This window comes from Haliotis cracherodii, unplaced genomic scaffold (assembly GCF_022045235.1).
Source record: "Haliotis cracherodii isolate W230 unplaced genomic scaffold, xgHalCrac1.p SCAF_6, whole genome shotgun sequence".
NCBI lineage: Eukaryota > Metazoa > Mollusca > Gastropoda > Lepetellida > Haliotidae > Haliotis > Haliotis cracherodii.
Genome location: NW_027266319.1, coordinates 27634904 through 27649952, shown reverse-complemented (window position 1 = coordinate 27649952; position 15049 = coordinate 27634904). Strand labels below are relative to the sequence as shown.

General features: G+C 38.2%; 1 protein-coding gene across 3 annotated transcripts in view; it reads right to left on the bottom strand.

The window, feature by feature from the left end:
- LOC139445860 (mitochondrial inner membrane protease subunit 2-like) overlaps positions 1–12055 on the bottom strand; it is a 138264-nt gene extending 126209 nt beyond the window's left edge. Inside the window, exons 1-4 of one of the 3 annotated variants that reach the window (XM_071227090.1) lie at positions 12011–12055; positions 9847–9945; positions 7926–8048; positions 7457–7566 (exon numbers count right to left, since the gene is read on the bottom strand). In XM_071227090.1, coding sequence (XP_071083191.1) covers positions 7457–7566; positions 7926–8048; positions 9847–9849 — 236 coding nt within the window. In that variant the 5' untranslated portion in view covers positions 9850–9945; positions 12011–12055. Of the gene's footprint in view, positions 1–7456; positions 7567–7925; positions 8049–9846; positions 9946–11770; positions 11844–11898; positions 11979–12010 lie in introns of those variants that run through there. The other 2 variants (XM_071227089.1, XM_071227091.1) reach the window with 2 other exon arrangements.
- Positions 12056–15049: the final 2994 nt, after the last annotated feature.

Here is a 15049-nt window from a genome sequence, read left to right as displayed (position 1 = left end):
GCATGAAGACGTGCTACATAGAAAAAAAACCAAAAAACAGACATTATCATACTTTTGCCTGATATTTGCTTTTTCACCTTGTGCAAACCACCAAAATACTTCATTCAATTTAACAGAAAGAAATCACCAGAAAAACGTTTAGAAACGAGAATTCAAAAAATGTCACATGTAATTATTTAACAGATATTGTGGGCAATGAAAATACTAATATTGGTTATTTAAAAAAAGACAAATATGGTAATTTACAATTAATATGTACATTTTCAGTAATTTCGACATGCTTTGTAAATGTCATGTGTTCATTTTGCGATTTAGTGATGTTTGGTTGTGCATGGAAAACAACATTATATGGTAGCATTATCGGCTAGCTACCCTCTTGTTATGGTTTTAATGAAATACATAAATCAAAATACTGAATTGTATGAAATCAAATTAATTTTTTTATACTGAATGTGCAATAAAGGATGTGAAGAAATAACCAAGAGTTATTATTTACAGTGTGTGTGTGTGTGTGGTGGTGTGTGTGTGGTGGTGTGTGTGTGTGTGTGGTGTGTGGTGTGTGTGTGTGTGTGTGTGTGTGTGTGTGTGTGTGTTGTTGTTGTTGTTGTTGTTGTTCCAAGCCAGGGCAGGGGCACAATGACACTCAAGCTATCAAATCACTGAGCCGACAACCCAATCCACTTGGTCGCATCTTACGACCACCAAAGGTTCCTGGGACCTATTCAAACCCCGGAATCAACACACGGAACACACACCTGTTACCATGGCGTTATAGTCGGAATATCCAATATCAGGAAGTGTGAAATACATCTGACCCTGACTACGGAACATGATTGTGTCGAAGACAACCATATGTCATGGAACAAGACAGGTGTCTGCGACAAGTGGCATCGGAGAGGGTCACAGGTGCAACTGGGTGGTCCCCAGATGAATACATGAATATCATACCAACTGACAACATGTTACCAGACTGCAACTGTGCACCAACTATGACAAGGCATTTTTACTTCCATATTATTCATAAATCATTCAATACAAAAAATCCTGTTCCGATCTACTTTTTTAAACAATTTTTAGTGTGACCAGAGGTTTAACAGATCATACATTAAATTCAGGGATGAAAATGGTTTTTTTTTTTATAAAATTGAGATTCTGTGGGTGGTGGTTAAATGGGTAAACAATGCAATTTGTATGAGAACTTCATTTTCCAAAATACTGCAGTTTACTTTTTCAAACCTTGAAATTAATTTAGTAGTTTAAAGGGTTGAAATATAGTGGTTGTATTTTTGACAACACCACATAATTCACAGCAAACAAAATTAAGAACAAATCCCCAACACAAGTTTGTTTGTTTGTTTATTTGTTGTTTAACACCGCACTCAGGAATATATGACAGTGGTCTGTAAATTATCCAGTCTGGACCAGACAATCCAGTGATTGACATCATGAGCATCGATCCACACAATTGGGATACGATGACATGTATCAACCAAGTCAGTGAGCCTGACCACCCAATCCCGTTAGTCACCCTTAAGACAAGCATAGTCGCCTTTTACGGCAAGCATGGGTTGCTGAAGTCTTTTTCTACCCCGGATCTTCACGGTCCCCAACAACGAACTGTACCTCAAACCTTCATAACGCTGTTACTTGGTAGTCTAGAGACTGGGTTTCACTGGCACCAAGCTGAAAGGCTGACAGATTGCAAGTTACATTCCTGATTGACATGCTTTGCAAACACTTGATAAACACTGTAGTTAGCAATATCATAAACAAAGCAATTACAACCGGCATTCTGATCTCGGATATTTGCTCATTTCTCTGCCAATCTACGGATTCCCTGTCAACGGATCTGAAATCTGCTGCTTCATTATTTCAGTTCAAGCATCTCTTGAAAACTCACCTCTTCAGGTGTTTTGACCAAAGTCTGTCCATGTTTTTATTCGTTGCTATTGGAGCATATGTTGTATGGTACAAGCATCATCATCATCATCATCATCATGTTATCCTGATCATCTTTATTATTATAATGTTCCCAACAAGGGTACAATGTATGAAGCCCATTTCTGGTATTCCCTCCCTGATATTGGTGGAATATAGGTAAAAGCGGCATAGAACCACACTCACTCACTCACTCACGATAGCATCAGTGCACACCTAGCAGCTCCATCCTGCCTAAAGAGCATGTCAGTTGCATGGGTCTTGAACGCTCCCAGAAAAGTAAATTCCACACACTGTATCTCCTCCCAGTACTTACACACTGAGCAAGCTTCAAAACCTGGTGTGTAATGAAGACCCAGTGGCAATTATAGACCCAGCGCTTAATATATTATCTATAGTGTTCGATAAGCTGTAGTTACTAATAAATTGACATTCAATAGAATTTGATATTCTTCAAATCATTTCAAGATAGAGAGTGAACATGAACATACTGGATGTAATATGAAATTGCAACAAAAACACAATGGAGCTTTAACCAAAGACTCTTGCCATGCGGTGCTAAAGACCTTTTCTAAGCTTTTATTTTTTCCACAGAGAGAGACATAACATCAATCTAACATACCTGGCATACTATCGTGTTGTACACTGCTTCATACCCTGCACTTTTTGGAGGCTGGCACCTATTACACAGCATGTTCTTTTTAGAGGAAATACGGTCATTAAAGATTCCATCCAAAGTATGATCATACAAGGGTGCTACAAAGGGGAGTACATATTACAGGCTGATATCAGTCAAATCTCACATACTAATGTTACAGTCTGTTACAGTCACAGAGACAAAAGGTGTCTTTCTCTGGAAACGGCGACATAGTCTAATCTTGACAGGTGCTTGTGTTTGCATGCTCTTATCAGCAACCAGGCTGCTGCCATCACTGTGCTACTTGCCAACATGGACAAAAATCTCAAACACTTTTCTTTAACAAACATGGTAAATGCCACAGGCATAAATTGTGACAAATTGGATGTTTGAAAAAAGGTTGTGGATCTGAAGAGACAAACAGCCTGGGAAAATACTGTGAGACTGAAAGCATTCCTCAGACAACAGGAGGCCTGGTAGACAAATTAGCCAAGCAGAGTTACCCCCCTTGTTTAACAACCACTGTATGTACTCAGGAGATAAATATGCTGTGTTTGCAATGTAGAGCTAGGTTACCTGTAGATTTAACAGCACTAATTTGAATTTGGAACCGAATTCGCAGCTTCGATATTCAGTATGTATGGCAAATCATTTTGTGCAGAAAACACAACAGAAATTTATTCGGACTGATCCTGTTCACTATCTACACATCACCCCTGGGGGACATTGTCAGAAGATTGAATCTACAGTTTCATCTTTACGCAGATGACACACAGCTATACATGGCATTCAAACCTCTCTGCAGAACATCAGTAGGACATTCTTTTGCGACTGCCTCAAAGAGAGTTGCTCAGATCAGAGAATGGATGGCCACTCACTACTTAAAACTCAACGACATGACTGAGCCACTTTATTTTATTTTCCAAATCGAGACTGCGCAGCCTGTCATCACCACCATTTAAAATTGGTGACAGTGTCATAGAGACAAGCACACAGGCAGCAATCTTGGGGTTATACAGGACTCCAGTTTAAGCCTCAATGATCACATCAGAAACATCTGCATACTGGCATACTACAATATCAGAAATATTAGTCTCTTGAGGAAACACATCAATCTACATGTAGCTCTCATTCAGGCTTTCGTTACATCTCGACTGGACTATTGCAGTGCTCTTCTGTATGGGTTGCTTAAATACCAGATCACAAAGATTCAACGTGTTCAAAACGCAGCTGCCAGAGTGGTAACCCATGCTAGAAAGTGAACATATTACACCTGTACTATTGCAACTACACTGGCTCCCGATCGCAAAGCGCATCAAACTCAAAATACTTGTGTTGGTATACAAATCACTTCATGACATAGAAGATCACCCAGGTCTGGTAACAGTCAGCTCCTGTTAGTGTCCCCAACCAGAACTATGTCACTTGGTGACCAATGCTTTGCAAAGGCCAGTCCAAAGCTTTCGAACAACATTCCCGTCAACAACAAAAGTGCCAAAGACATCAACCAATTTGAGGGACTGTTAAAAACATGGATGGGGATTTCCTTGTTTGAATCAAAATTTAGTGATTAAGTTAAAAAATCTGACCTGGGTTGTTCGAACGTTTATTGTCATCATTGTATTTGTCAGAAATACCAGATAAATCTAAAATATATACATCAAGTTAATTATTATCGTGTCAATCCAACGTCATTAATCCTTTGCATCCAGTGGAGCTCACAGTCAATATAATTGGCATCCATTCTTAATAGGTTTTGAGTCCTTTTGGTAAAAAGACTTTTTAACATATATATATTAATGATCAGCGGACCTGAGCGTCTTGTCTCATTTAGGTATGATAATTAGTTAACAACTGTTTATGATCCTTGGTCAGTGATGTTGCTGACCGACTTTTCTAATGTGTGTTGTGTCATGTTTTGAAAAGATATAAAACTTCAACTTGGCAAGAATAATATTGTTAAAGGTTTTAGCATGCTGTAATAAAAATTATATTTATTTATATCAATTCATATCACATAAATAACTCCATTTTACAAACATAAAACTATTAATTAAACCGATTTAGTATAGTAATATGATCGAGGTGGCACACACCATGACACATCTCAATGCAAGGGAAATAACTCCTGTATGAGAGCATTACAACAAGCTAGGGATGTCAACTACTTTTTTATCAGTTGATTAGTTTTAAGGCAAACATCATGCTGCTGGACTTAATTTTTCCATTATAATTTTATATAACTATCTTTGACAACAATGAAAATATATAAAAAAAATTACATAACTACAACTATTTACTCAAATCTTACTGTAAAGTGACTGAGAAACACTCATAAAATATATATTCAACCAAGAAAGTTCGACCCACAAAGAATGAGGAAGCCCTTGCATATTTCTACAGCTATCAATGTTTTCTTGAACATTAAACACTTGTGACAGGAAATGTATCTCATTCATTTATGTTCATTCTCATTAATCATGCTAGTTATTGGACTGACTGTAGAATTCCATGATACTCGCACTACTGCAAGGTGTATACTCTGTTTCAAACATATTTGTTAGCAAGTTCTGCAATAGGTCAGAGGAAAGCGCAAAAAGTCATGGATTGGACAAACTCAAGAAAAATATGTTAATAATACAGTTCTGAGATGCATACACAGTCGTGGAAACTAACATACCAGGACTTAGTTCACTAGTCCTTACAATGATAACATATAGCAAAACCCTTAAATATGGCAAATTTCAACTAGTCCTTATGATACCTAACTATTGGGCAGTCTGGCAAGGACTTCAGGACTGGTGTCAATTTCTAATGCTGATACATGGTGTGTCTTAGCATCAATGGTGTATGGAAAATAGTATTGTCCGTCAGGAGTAGAGTTGACTTTGCAGGCAACAGTTGCATAGTGCTCCTGATGCCCCCATTCGAATGACTAGCTGACGCCCCAAATAGTCCCATCCATGTGTGATGTTATTCCACAATATGTTCTAAAGGTGCATTATTAGGGCTGGCTAAAAAGATCGATTATCTGAAAAATTGTTGATGGGAAGAAATATTAACGATTATCGATATGAAAACTGTGTGATCGATAATATCTTACATTAACTATAGTGATGAAGTAAAGTTTAGATTTACCAAAACAGACTTGTTATTGTTAATCATGTCAATTGCCGAAAACGAAAGCAACTGTTTATGTTATATCTTAAATGTCCACATGGTAATCCATGCATAAATGTGCCACCACTCACCAGAGGGTGAATATGTTGATTTCTTTACGGCTTTTTTGCTCAAACTTCTCCAATATTTATCGGTCATTGATCAATAGTTAAGGAAGAGAATTTATGGATATCAACGTCTGTATTATGACGAAACACAATGTTTCGGAGTATATGCTTACTCCTTCATCAGATGAATGGTCAGTTAACAATCTCTGTGATCTGTATTGATAGCCATTGTTATTAAATAGGTGATCTCTTCATGGATGAGTAATAAAAGAAGGTATGTCAGCAGTAGAAACTAACGTTTTAGATCCACTTGTCCTTTTAATGATAACATATACCGTAGTTAAACCCATAAAAATGGCAAATTTCTACTAGTCCTTATGATACCTTAACTATTGTCCAGTTTGGCAAGGACTACAGAACTAGTGCCAGTTTCTAACACTGTATGTACATGTCTTAGCTCCTGCTGATCTCGACTATGGAGATTTGTCAGCGTTCCCGTATAATTACCAGATTTTTAATGGTAGGTAAAATTAGATTTGGACTGGTAATAAATTCATGTGACTGCCATTCCCCGTGGACCGGCAAATAAAGTACCTTATAGATCTTTGTTGTTGAACAAAACATTGGGGATATTAATATAAGTACATTTTTCGAACAAAGTCAGGTTGTCTTTTACCATCAGGGTTTCCCTTTGTCTATTTCTAGGTTAAATAGCCAGTTGTAAAAACTCGAAATATTAAAAAATAACGAGAAAATTGTGACTGAAGTCTGTGTGAATGACATATAGATCTAACTAAGTTACCTATGAGATGACATCTTTGCACTGAACATGATGTTGAAAGAATTAAAACCAAAAACTTTTCATACTTCTTTTTATTTGTTGTAAGTTGGGACTGGCAAAAATTAGGGGGACTTGTAATTTTTAGAGTTGCCAGTCCACAAGGACTGGCAGTTTCAAAAGACAGCGGGACCACTGATTGTGTCACTCACATATCCACAACACTTGCAAGTAACAGTCAAACCAGAGACATGGCATAAAATAAAGGAACAGGATAAAACAAATAAATTACACATGAAACTGATATTTTATCATGTAAAACACAAATATAGAAATATATGTATATGACATCACTAATTACAACACAGCCCAGCACATTCATTCCCTTATCTTCATGCATTCAGAGACACTAACACAGCCTAGCATATTTTCTTCAGGACCAGTAAAAATTAAAAAATGCTGGTTGGGTGGTCTAGTGTTATTTGGTTAATTTGTAGGTGGACTAAACGTCACCAAACAATCACATTAGTTAGAACTATAACTACATGAGATAGGAACCTTTTAATTTCCATTTGAAAATTTTACTGACAATTTCGGCAGATTTGTTGCCAAATATTGGCCTCTGGGCAATTCTACAGGTTTGTGATGGTTACAAAATGGGATGGGATTCAAGCAATGAATCTTCTGATCCGATGTTGGACGCCTTGTACACTTGACCAAAGAGGTTAACCCCATCAGCAAGCTGACAAGGTAAGAATGTCATCTGCGGGATGACTACACTCTCTGTTACACAATCATAATTTCCATCCATGTGGACTGGTGTCTGTGAAAGATAGGTCATCAGTGAGTATTAGGAGACTTGACAGAAGTACTTACCTTAGTGACACAATTTCTCCTCTTTGAAAGTGATATGCACTTGCTGCCCAACGGTTGAGGAACACATAATCTACTGCCGATCTGCCATCCCCTAGTGGATTCAGGGCCGGCTGCAGGAACAGGTCAAACAGAGTTAGTCTGGGCCATCCAGTCGATTTGTTGCAGTCATGTAGTCATATACAATCAGTTTGTTTGTTGTTTAACGCCACCCTCAGCAATATTCCAGCTATATGATGGCGGTCTGTAAATAATCGAGTCTGGACCAGACAATCCAGTGATTGACACCATGAGCATCAATCCAGGCAATTGGGATAAGATGACATGCATCGACCAAGTCAGCAAGCTTGACCATCCGATCCCGTACGTCGCCTCTTATGACAAGCGAAAACGCCTTTTACGGCAAACATGGGTTGCTAAAGACCTATTTAAAAAGTATGCGACTCAGATGTTTGTTATACAATCTGCTTACCTGCATTGAAATTCCCTCGACTTTTACCACACATCCGACGAGGTCTATGAATGTGACTGTGACCGGAACAACAAACGTCACAGTGCCAAGCAGCAGTCTTCGCAGATTTCTTAATGGTCTGATCTGGAAGAATATAACAATCATATATTTTGATGTATGAAAAACGATGCTGCTGGTTGTCAGCCAAAAGATGTAATGGTGCAGGTAACCATCGTATACGTAGACCAGACAAACTAGTGCTAGATATCAAACCATGAGCAACGTCTCACTGCCGAATATGCAGACCTGCAATCATTTGTTTGTTGTTTATAACGCTGCACTCAGCCATATTCCTGCTATATGACAGCAGTCTGTAAATAATCGAGTCGTGGCCAGACAATCCAGTGATTGACATCATGAGCATTGATCTACGCAAGATACGATGACATGCATCAACCAAGTCAGCGAGCCTGACCACCCGATCAAGTTAGTTGCCTCTTGCAACAAGCATAACAGGTAGATAAAAGGGTTAAAATAAGGACTTTCATCAGAGAGGTTAACAAGACCAAAACAAATCAGAGGCCTTCACCTTGGTCTAGTGGATGGGGATCGATCAATTTGATAAAATCAGATCTAAGTAATCGCTACCGCTAAATAAAGGTCTGAGGACATCCCATTAAGGCTCACATAGAGACCGACCTTTCATCCAACCAAGGCGTTTCTTACCAGAACAGAAAAGTGACAGTCGCAATGTGTTTTGTAATCATGCAACCTTGGAAAAGGTTAACATGGGCTATTCCGAACAACAGTTCTGGGCTTTAAGACTGAATCTGCCAAATTCATCACCTATACCACGAGAAAGTTGCTTTCTGTTTGACAATGTCGACTTCTTGTTAGTCATTGCATTGGTCAGTCAAAGTTCAGAAAGGTCGTTCTGACATGACCTGTTATGGGGTGTCCTCAGATCTTTGTTAAGCGGTAGCAAGCACTAAGATGAGATTTAGATGAGACTAGGGATTGATCTCCGACCACGTCATGCCAAAGGATATTAAAAGATGGTACTTGTTGTTACCCTGCTTGGCACTTGGCATTAAGGGGATAAAACAAGGACTGGTTCATGTGGAGTCAGTATACTGAGTCTCAGTGGGGTATCCGTGTGAATCAATTTGTCTAAAGGTATCCTATACAAGGATCAATTAGAATTTAAGGCCACACTTTTTTAATTTTATGTTTCACATTCCAGCTTTTCCACACAAGGTCAGTCAAAATAGAAATAACAAAATTCAATCATTTATTTATTTATTTATTTAAATGAAAGTCATTCTGCCATGGATTTAAAACTGCAGGTGGCCTCTTGAATCACTGATAGTGATGTAGACATGAATTTATGAATAACACTTTGCATTGTACATAAGAGGGTCTATATTACCAGCGGGACACATAATAAAAATAAATACTTTTATACTTAATTTATTTCTTAGACCGGCTGCTTTTCAGTAGGGGTTGCGGGAAAGTGAAACGAAAATAAAAAATGTGTGGCCTGAAGCTTTTGGGTGTGATTCCCATATGTTATCACCAAGGTTAAGTTGCATCCCTGAAGAATATACCATTACTGAGTGAGTGACTTGGGTTTAACGCCGCTTTTAACAGTATTCCATTTATATCACGGCGTGTCAGCTTAATGTGGGAGGAAAGCCCGAAGTGATGCAGGTCTCAGACGTTATCACTCTCGGTGAAACCCACGAGCACGGGTATGGTGCTGACAAACCTAGAAACATAATCGTGTTGAACCAGGATTCGAACCCACAATCATAGGTTTCTGGCATGACCAAGGGATGCAACTCTGCACAGCAATTCGGAGCGCCTTAGACGACTTGGCCACCCGTGCCCCTGATATGAGAATGAAGTGGGCAAACTAACAGAAAGTAACGGTCATACTTACCATGACTATATCAATGTGTCTGGGTCCAAATTCTGCATGATAATCCAGTACATGTAGTTTGTTTTAAACTGTGAGACATCAATTGTGGATTCAGTGAACCTGTGAAAATACCAATCACAAAATTATGATTACAAAAACATCACGAATGATACCCTTTGAACTGGATCAAATATTCTTAATTTTTGGTTGTATAACAATTCTCTTAACATGTTTTAATGTGTAATATATCATTATTTCTAATAAGTGAAATCCCAGACTAGATTGCATCTTGTTTGTCTCTCCATATCAAACTACCCGTCTGTGTATGAAGGGTTTTGTTTTTGAATGCGCTCAGTAAAATGTAGGAAAAAGTTACAGCTGTAAAGAATGTGAAAAGACAACCAGTGACATGGGATTTTATTGTTGGAATGCCTTATTCTTCACTCGTAAAATATACATTGGTGTGAACATCACATCTCACTGAGAATTAGGGCTGCAACAAATACACTATGAGGCGAATACGATACGTATCCCGAATATAGGGTAACGATTATGAATATTTATATACAAATACAATAACAAGCCAGCAGTTGATGTATTATTTATTATATTCAGTGAAACAATAACAAAATAAATTATTTTACATGGTTTGACTATGTTGACAGTGTAAATTATTATTATAATATCATACATTTATATACTGCACGTATCAGGTACTAGTATCTGTTCAAGGGCGACAATATCCAATGACCACATTGCTGTCAAATTAAACATATAAGAGTGATGTCTTTGAAGAAATCTACGTAGGCATATAATAAGTTCTTATGTATTTTGTCCAGGTACATGGTATGTAAATGCACATGACTGCACAACCATGGTTGCAAAAAAACAACCAGTGATCCCTCGCCACAACGCTACCTTTGGGGTCCAAATAAGTCATGAGCATTATGGACAATCAGCCGTTTGACTGAACTGGAGTTGTAGATGACCCAAACAACGTACTACTGCATGGCTTGTATATATTCCATTTTGCATATCTTGCTTTTTATAAATAAGGGACAACTTCAAGTTAAAAAATCTCTTTTCATTTTGTTTTGTAAATACTCGAATCTAGTGACCACGATAAATAAATTCAATTCATGAAAGGATACAGTTCTAGTCACCGAATACGCGAGTGAAACTAAACAGTTCTACTGCATCTTCCCGAGACAATGGAGTTAACTGACTGTATAAGTCCAGTTTCCACCCTTGACGAACTAAGCTGGAATTTCTGGGCACGATCATAGCGCCACCAATGGCTATTACGGGTTATGTCCCTTCTATGTCCCTCATATTGACCAATCAGATTCCATCTCTCATATCACTAGCTTTGCTTCAAACAAAACGACGGCGCCCAGTGAAGATGATCTGATCGACAATCAAGATCTATATTGTAATACAATGGATCTTACTTCGCCAAGTGCATCAAATCACTTGATCACCTTGATTATTTTAAAAACATGAAAAGATTGGGAAAATATCGGTTGACTCTAAGTTGACGGAACACATGCTTTGCAAATCCTGCAATCGACCGAAATCTGCACGGCAGTTTACGAACCGGATGTTGATATCATTATGTGATTATGATTGGACTATGCATAGACTCGTTAGACTTGGATCTAAGTAGGGAGTATTGCACCCGATCCATTTAGTCGTGTCTTGTGACCAGAACAAAGAATTATGACACGGAACTGACATGGGGGTAACATTTTATGAAATGGCTTCGATAACAAATGCAAATAGATACATTTAAGAACATTTCTGTAAATGTAGTGTAGATCGACACAATTTTGTAAATGAAACATTTACATAACATTGTTATAATCAAAATGACAAAGCTCCACATATCTCCTTCAAGAAGTCCTTGGCCAGCTGCCCTGTGTAGCATCTAGTGAGCTAGATTTACTTCAAAATCAGGTACTTTCTTCTGGAGAAATGGTCTCTGTTTCTTCGTATGACTTTGACACTCTCGAAATCGGTTTGTAAACCAGTGAAGTAAGCACGTCTGAAAAGTTCCCACGGTTGTTTACAAACCTTTCTAAATGGCCTCCAAGATCACAGGTGTTTACACTGAAATTGTCTCGATATATGTTTAGTAGCAAGGTGTTATCAACTTTAATTACGTCATGACTTTGACAATTCTTACTTTTATCAGCATCGTGAGACAACGCACCTGCTTGCAGACGAATTTAGAACTCTTTCGTTAGTGAGTTACAAATATGAGTTCTTACAAAAGTGAAACCACCGTTAAAACGGATTGCGGAACTAGTTTTCGGGAACAAGGAATTAAGGAGTGTGATTTCCATAAAACCCTGTTTCTTGACATCATGTTTATTTTTCATGCATTCACACAATGTGGGTAGCCATGGTCAACTCTTTGAATATAGGAGGCCGTATGATTTTGCTCAAATGCAAACCGGTTTCATCAGTTTAGTTACCAGTGTATTTCTAACGTAACAAATGTTATATTTGGGATAACACTTTCTCAGTAAAGTACAGATTCTCGTACTTTTTGGGGATCAGTCCAAGGACTCATCCCTAAAAAGTACGAGAATTTGTACTTCACTAAGAAAGTGTTATCCCAAAATAAGATTTGTTACGTTTGACCACTTTCTAAATGGCATTGTGTATTTCAGTGTATTTCTAACAAACTATTGAAGATCTGCTATTTCACTCTATACACGAAATGCAGCACATATGCCCTGTGATCTCAGACATGGCAAGTGCGCGAGAAATGTCGTAACTTGATACACACGGTAGCATTCGGCACGTGTAGGGCAAACCGCCATAGCTTATTACATAAGATAAAGCAATAACTCTCGGTGCACTCCTGAGTCCTGACTAATGTATTGAAAAGATACCCCGTTGTGCCATAATTACAGTCTGTCAACAATCAGCATCACATCGCGAATACACAATCACAATGACTATGACCATACTACAAACAAGCCGGAAAAAAACGACATCCTCCCAAAATCACCACTGTACAGTTTTAAACTTGCCGTAAAAGGCGACTATGCTTGTAAGAGGCGACTAACGAAATCGGGTGGCCAGGCTCGCCGACATGGTTGATGCATGTCGTCGTATCACAAGTCCGTAGATCGATGCTGTTGATGTCAATCACTGGATTGTCTGGTGCAGACTCGATTATTTACAGACCGCCGTCATACAGCTGGAATATTGCTGAGTGCGGCTTTAAACAAACAACAGTAATAGTTGAAAACAACAAAGTTCATGGTCCAGTGGGCAGATAATCCCCTACCTGTTCCCCTTATTCCCAAGTGGACTAGACTAACAACATACAAATACATAAAAACAACAACAACAACAAAATATCAATACAAATATTTTTATTTTCGCATTGCATATGTAAAAGATTTCTCAAATAAAAATTATCCTAACATATCATAAAGCATTACTGTAAATTTGCAGGTGTGTTTGGAGCAGACGTTATTCAAAATTAACATAATCGTTTTAGTTTCAACAAAATCAGTAAATGCGCTATCGTGTGTAGGACAGTCTGATCTATCACGTGATTGTCTGGTAAGACTCGATTGTATATGCCACAACAGTATGGCTTGAGTGTTGCTGTCCGTTGTCTGACAACAAACAAACACTCCCTATTTTATGGAAATTGTGTGAGTGGTGGGTTCGACTGGGAGTGCACAACATGCTATCCCTTTCGCGAACACCTGGCGTCATCACTGATTTTCAGTGATCCATTCGAATTATTTTCATCGCTAGTTTGCCTTTTATGCGCTATGGAATCTTGTATGGTTTTAAAGTCTCTTTGGGAAGTATTTCAGTTATTTTCACGGCGACAAAGAGGAACAAATATACCGCCGTGGTGCAATCATGTCATACAGTGAGTGAGTGAGTCTGGTTTAACGCCGCTTTTAACAGTATTCCAGTCATATCACGGCGTGTCAGCTTAATGTGGGAGGAAAGGCCGAAGTGATGCAGGTCTCAGACGTTTACCACTTCGGTGAAACCCAGGAGCACGGGTATGGTGCTGACAAACCTAGAAACATAATCGGGGCGAACCGGGATTCGAACCCACACTCATAGGTTTCAGGCGTGCCTAAGGGACGCGACTCTGCACAGCGAATCGCGGCGCCTTAGACGACTGGGCCACCCGTGCCCCCTTATGTCATAGAGATCGTTTTCGAACATATGAACACGAACATTGTTTAACCCGGTATACGTTCAACCTATTTCTTTATACACTGTCGTTTCATCATCTTGAATTTTTTTTCTATAATTCATGCATTCCTATATGCTGTAGCACTACAAAATGGTGTAAACATTATATTTATTAATCTAACCACCACCAGCATTCTTCTACGAGTCTTAGTAATACTCGAATATAGAAGAAATATTTGTAACAAAAGCAAAACGTCTATGCCAGAATTTCAACCAAGAGCGCTTTCCAAGCTCATTCAAATCTGATCTTAGTTCTCTTAGTCCCGCTAAACAAAGCTTTGTTTAGCGGGAGCGAGAACTAAGGTCTGATTTTAATGATATTGGTGCGCTTTCTTAATTGTGCGTGAAAAAGAAATTTAGAAACAGTCCGTATCGATCTTATGTCTACATTCCTGTGAATGAGCTTATGAATCTCAGTTTTGATATCAATTTCACGATTTCATGATTAAGTTATCCTACACAGAGTATTACATAAGCCATGTATAACAGAGGTTTACAACACCATAATGTTTGTTTACAACTAATTACAAACATTGCATACCAAAATATATATCAAGTGTACTTTCATAATTATGCGTGAAAAAGACTTTCAAACTTGGAAACTATCCGTATCGATCTTATGACTACATTCCCGTGAATGAGCTTATGAATCTCAGGTTTGATTTCAATTTCACATGATTAAGTTATCCCACACAGAGTATCACAACACCATAATGTTTGTTTACAACTAATTACAAACATTGCATACCAAAATATAAATCAAGCGTACTTTCATAATTATGTGACCTTCAAACTTGGAAACTATCCGTATCGATCTTATGACTACATTCCTGTTAATGGGCTTATAAATCCTTCTTGTGATATTCACTTCACACCAAGTTCTAAATGCCACTGAAAGAAGTTACTAGGCTGAAAACAGTAGCCCGAAACACTGCAAACGGAAGGTCCATAAACACAACTATGATACCCGTATCAAATTCAT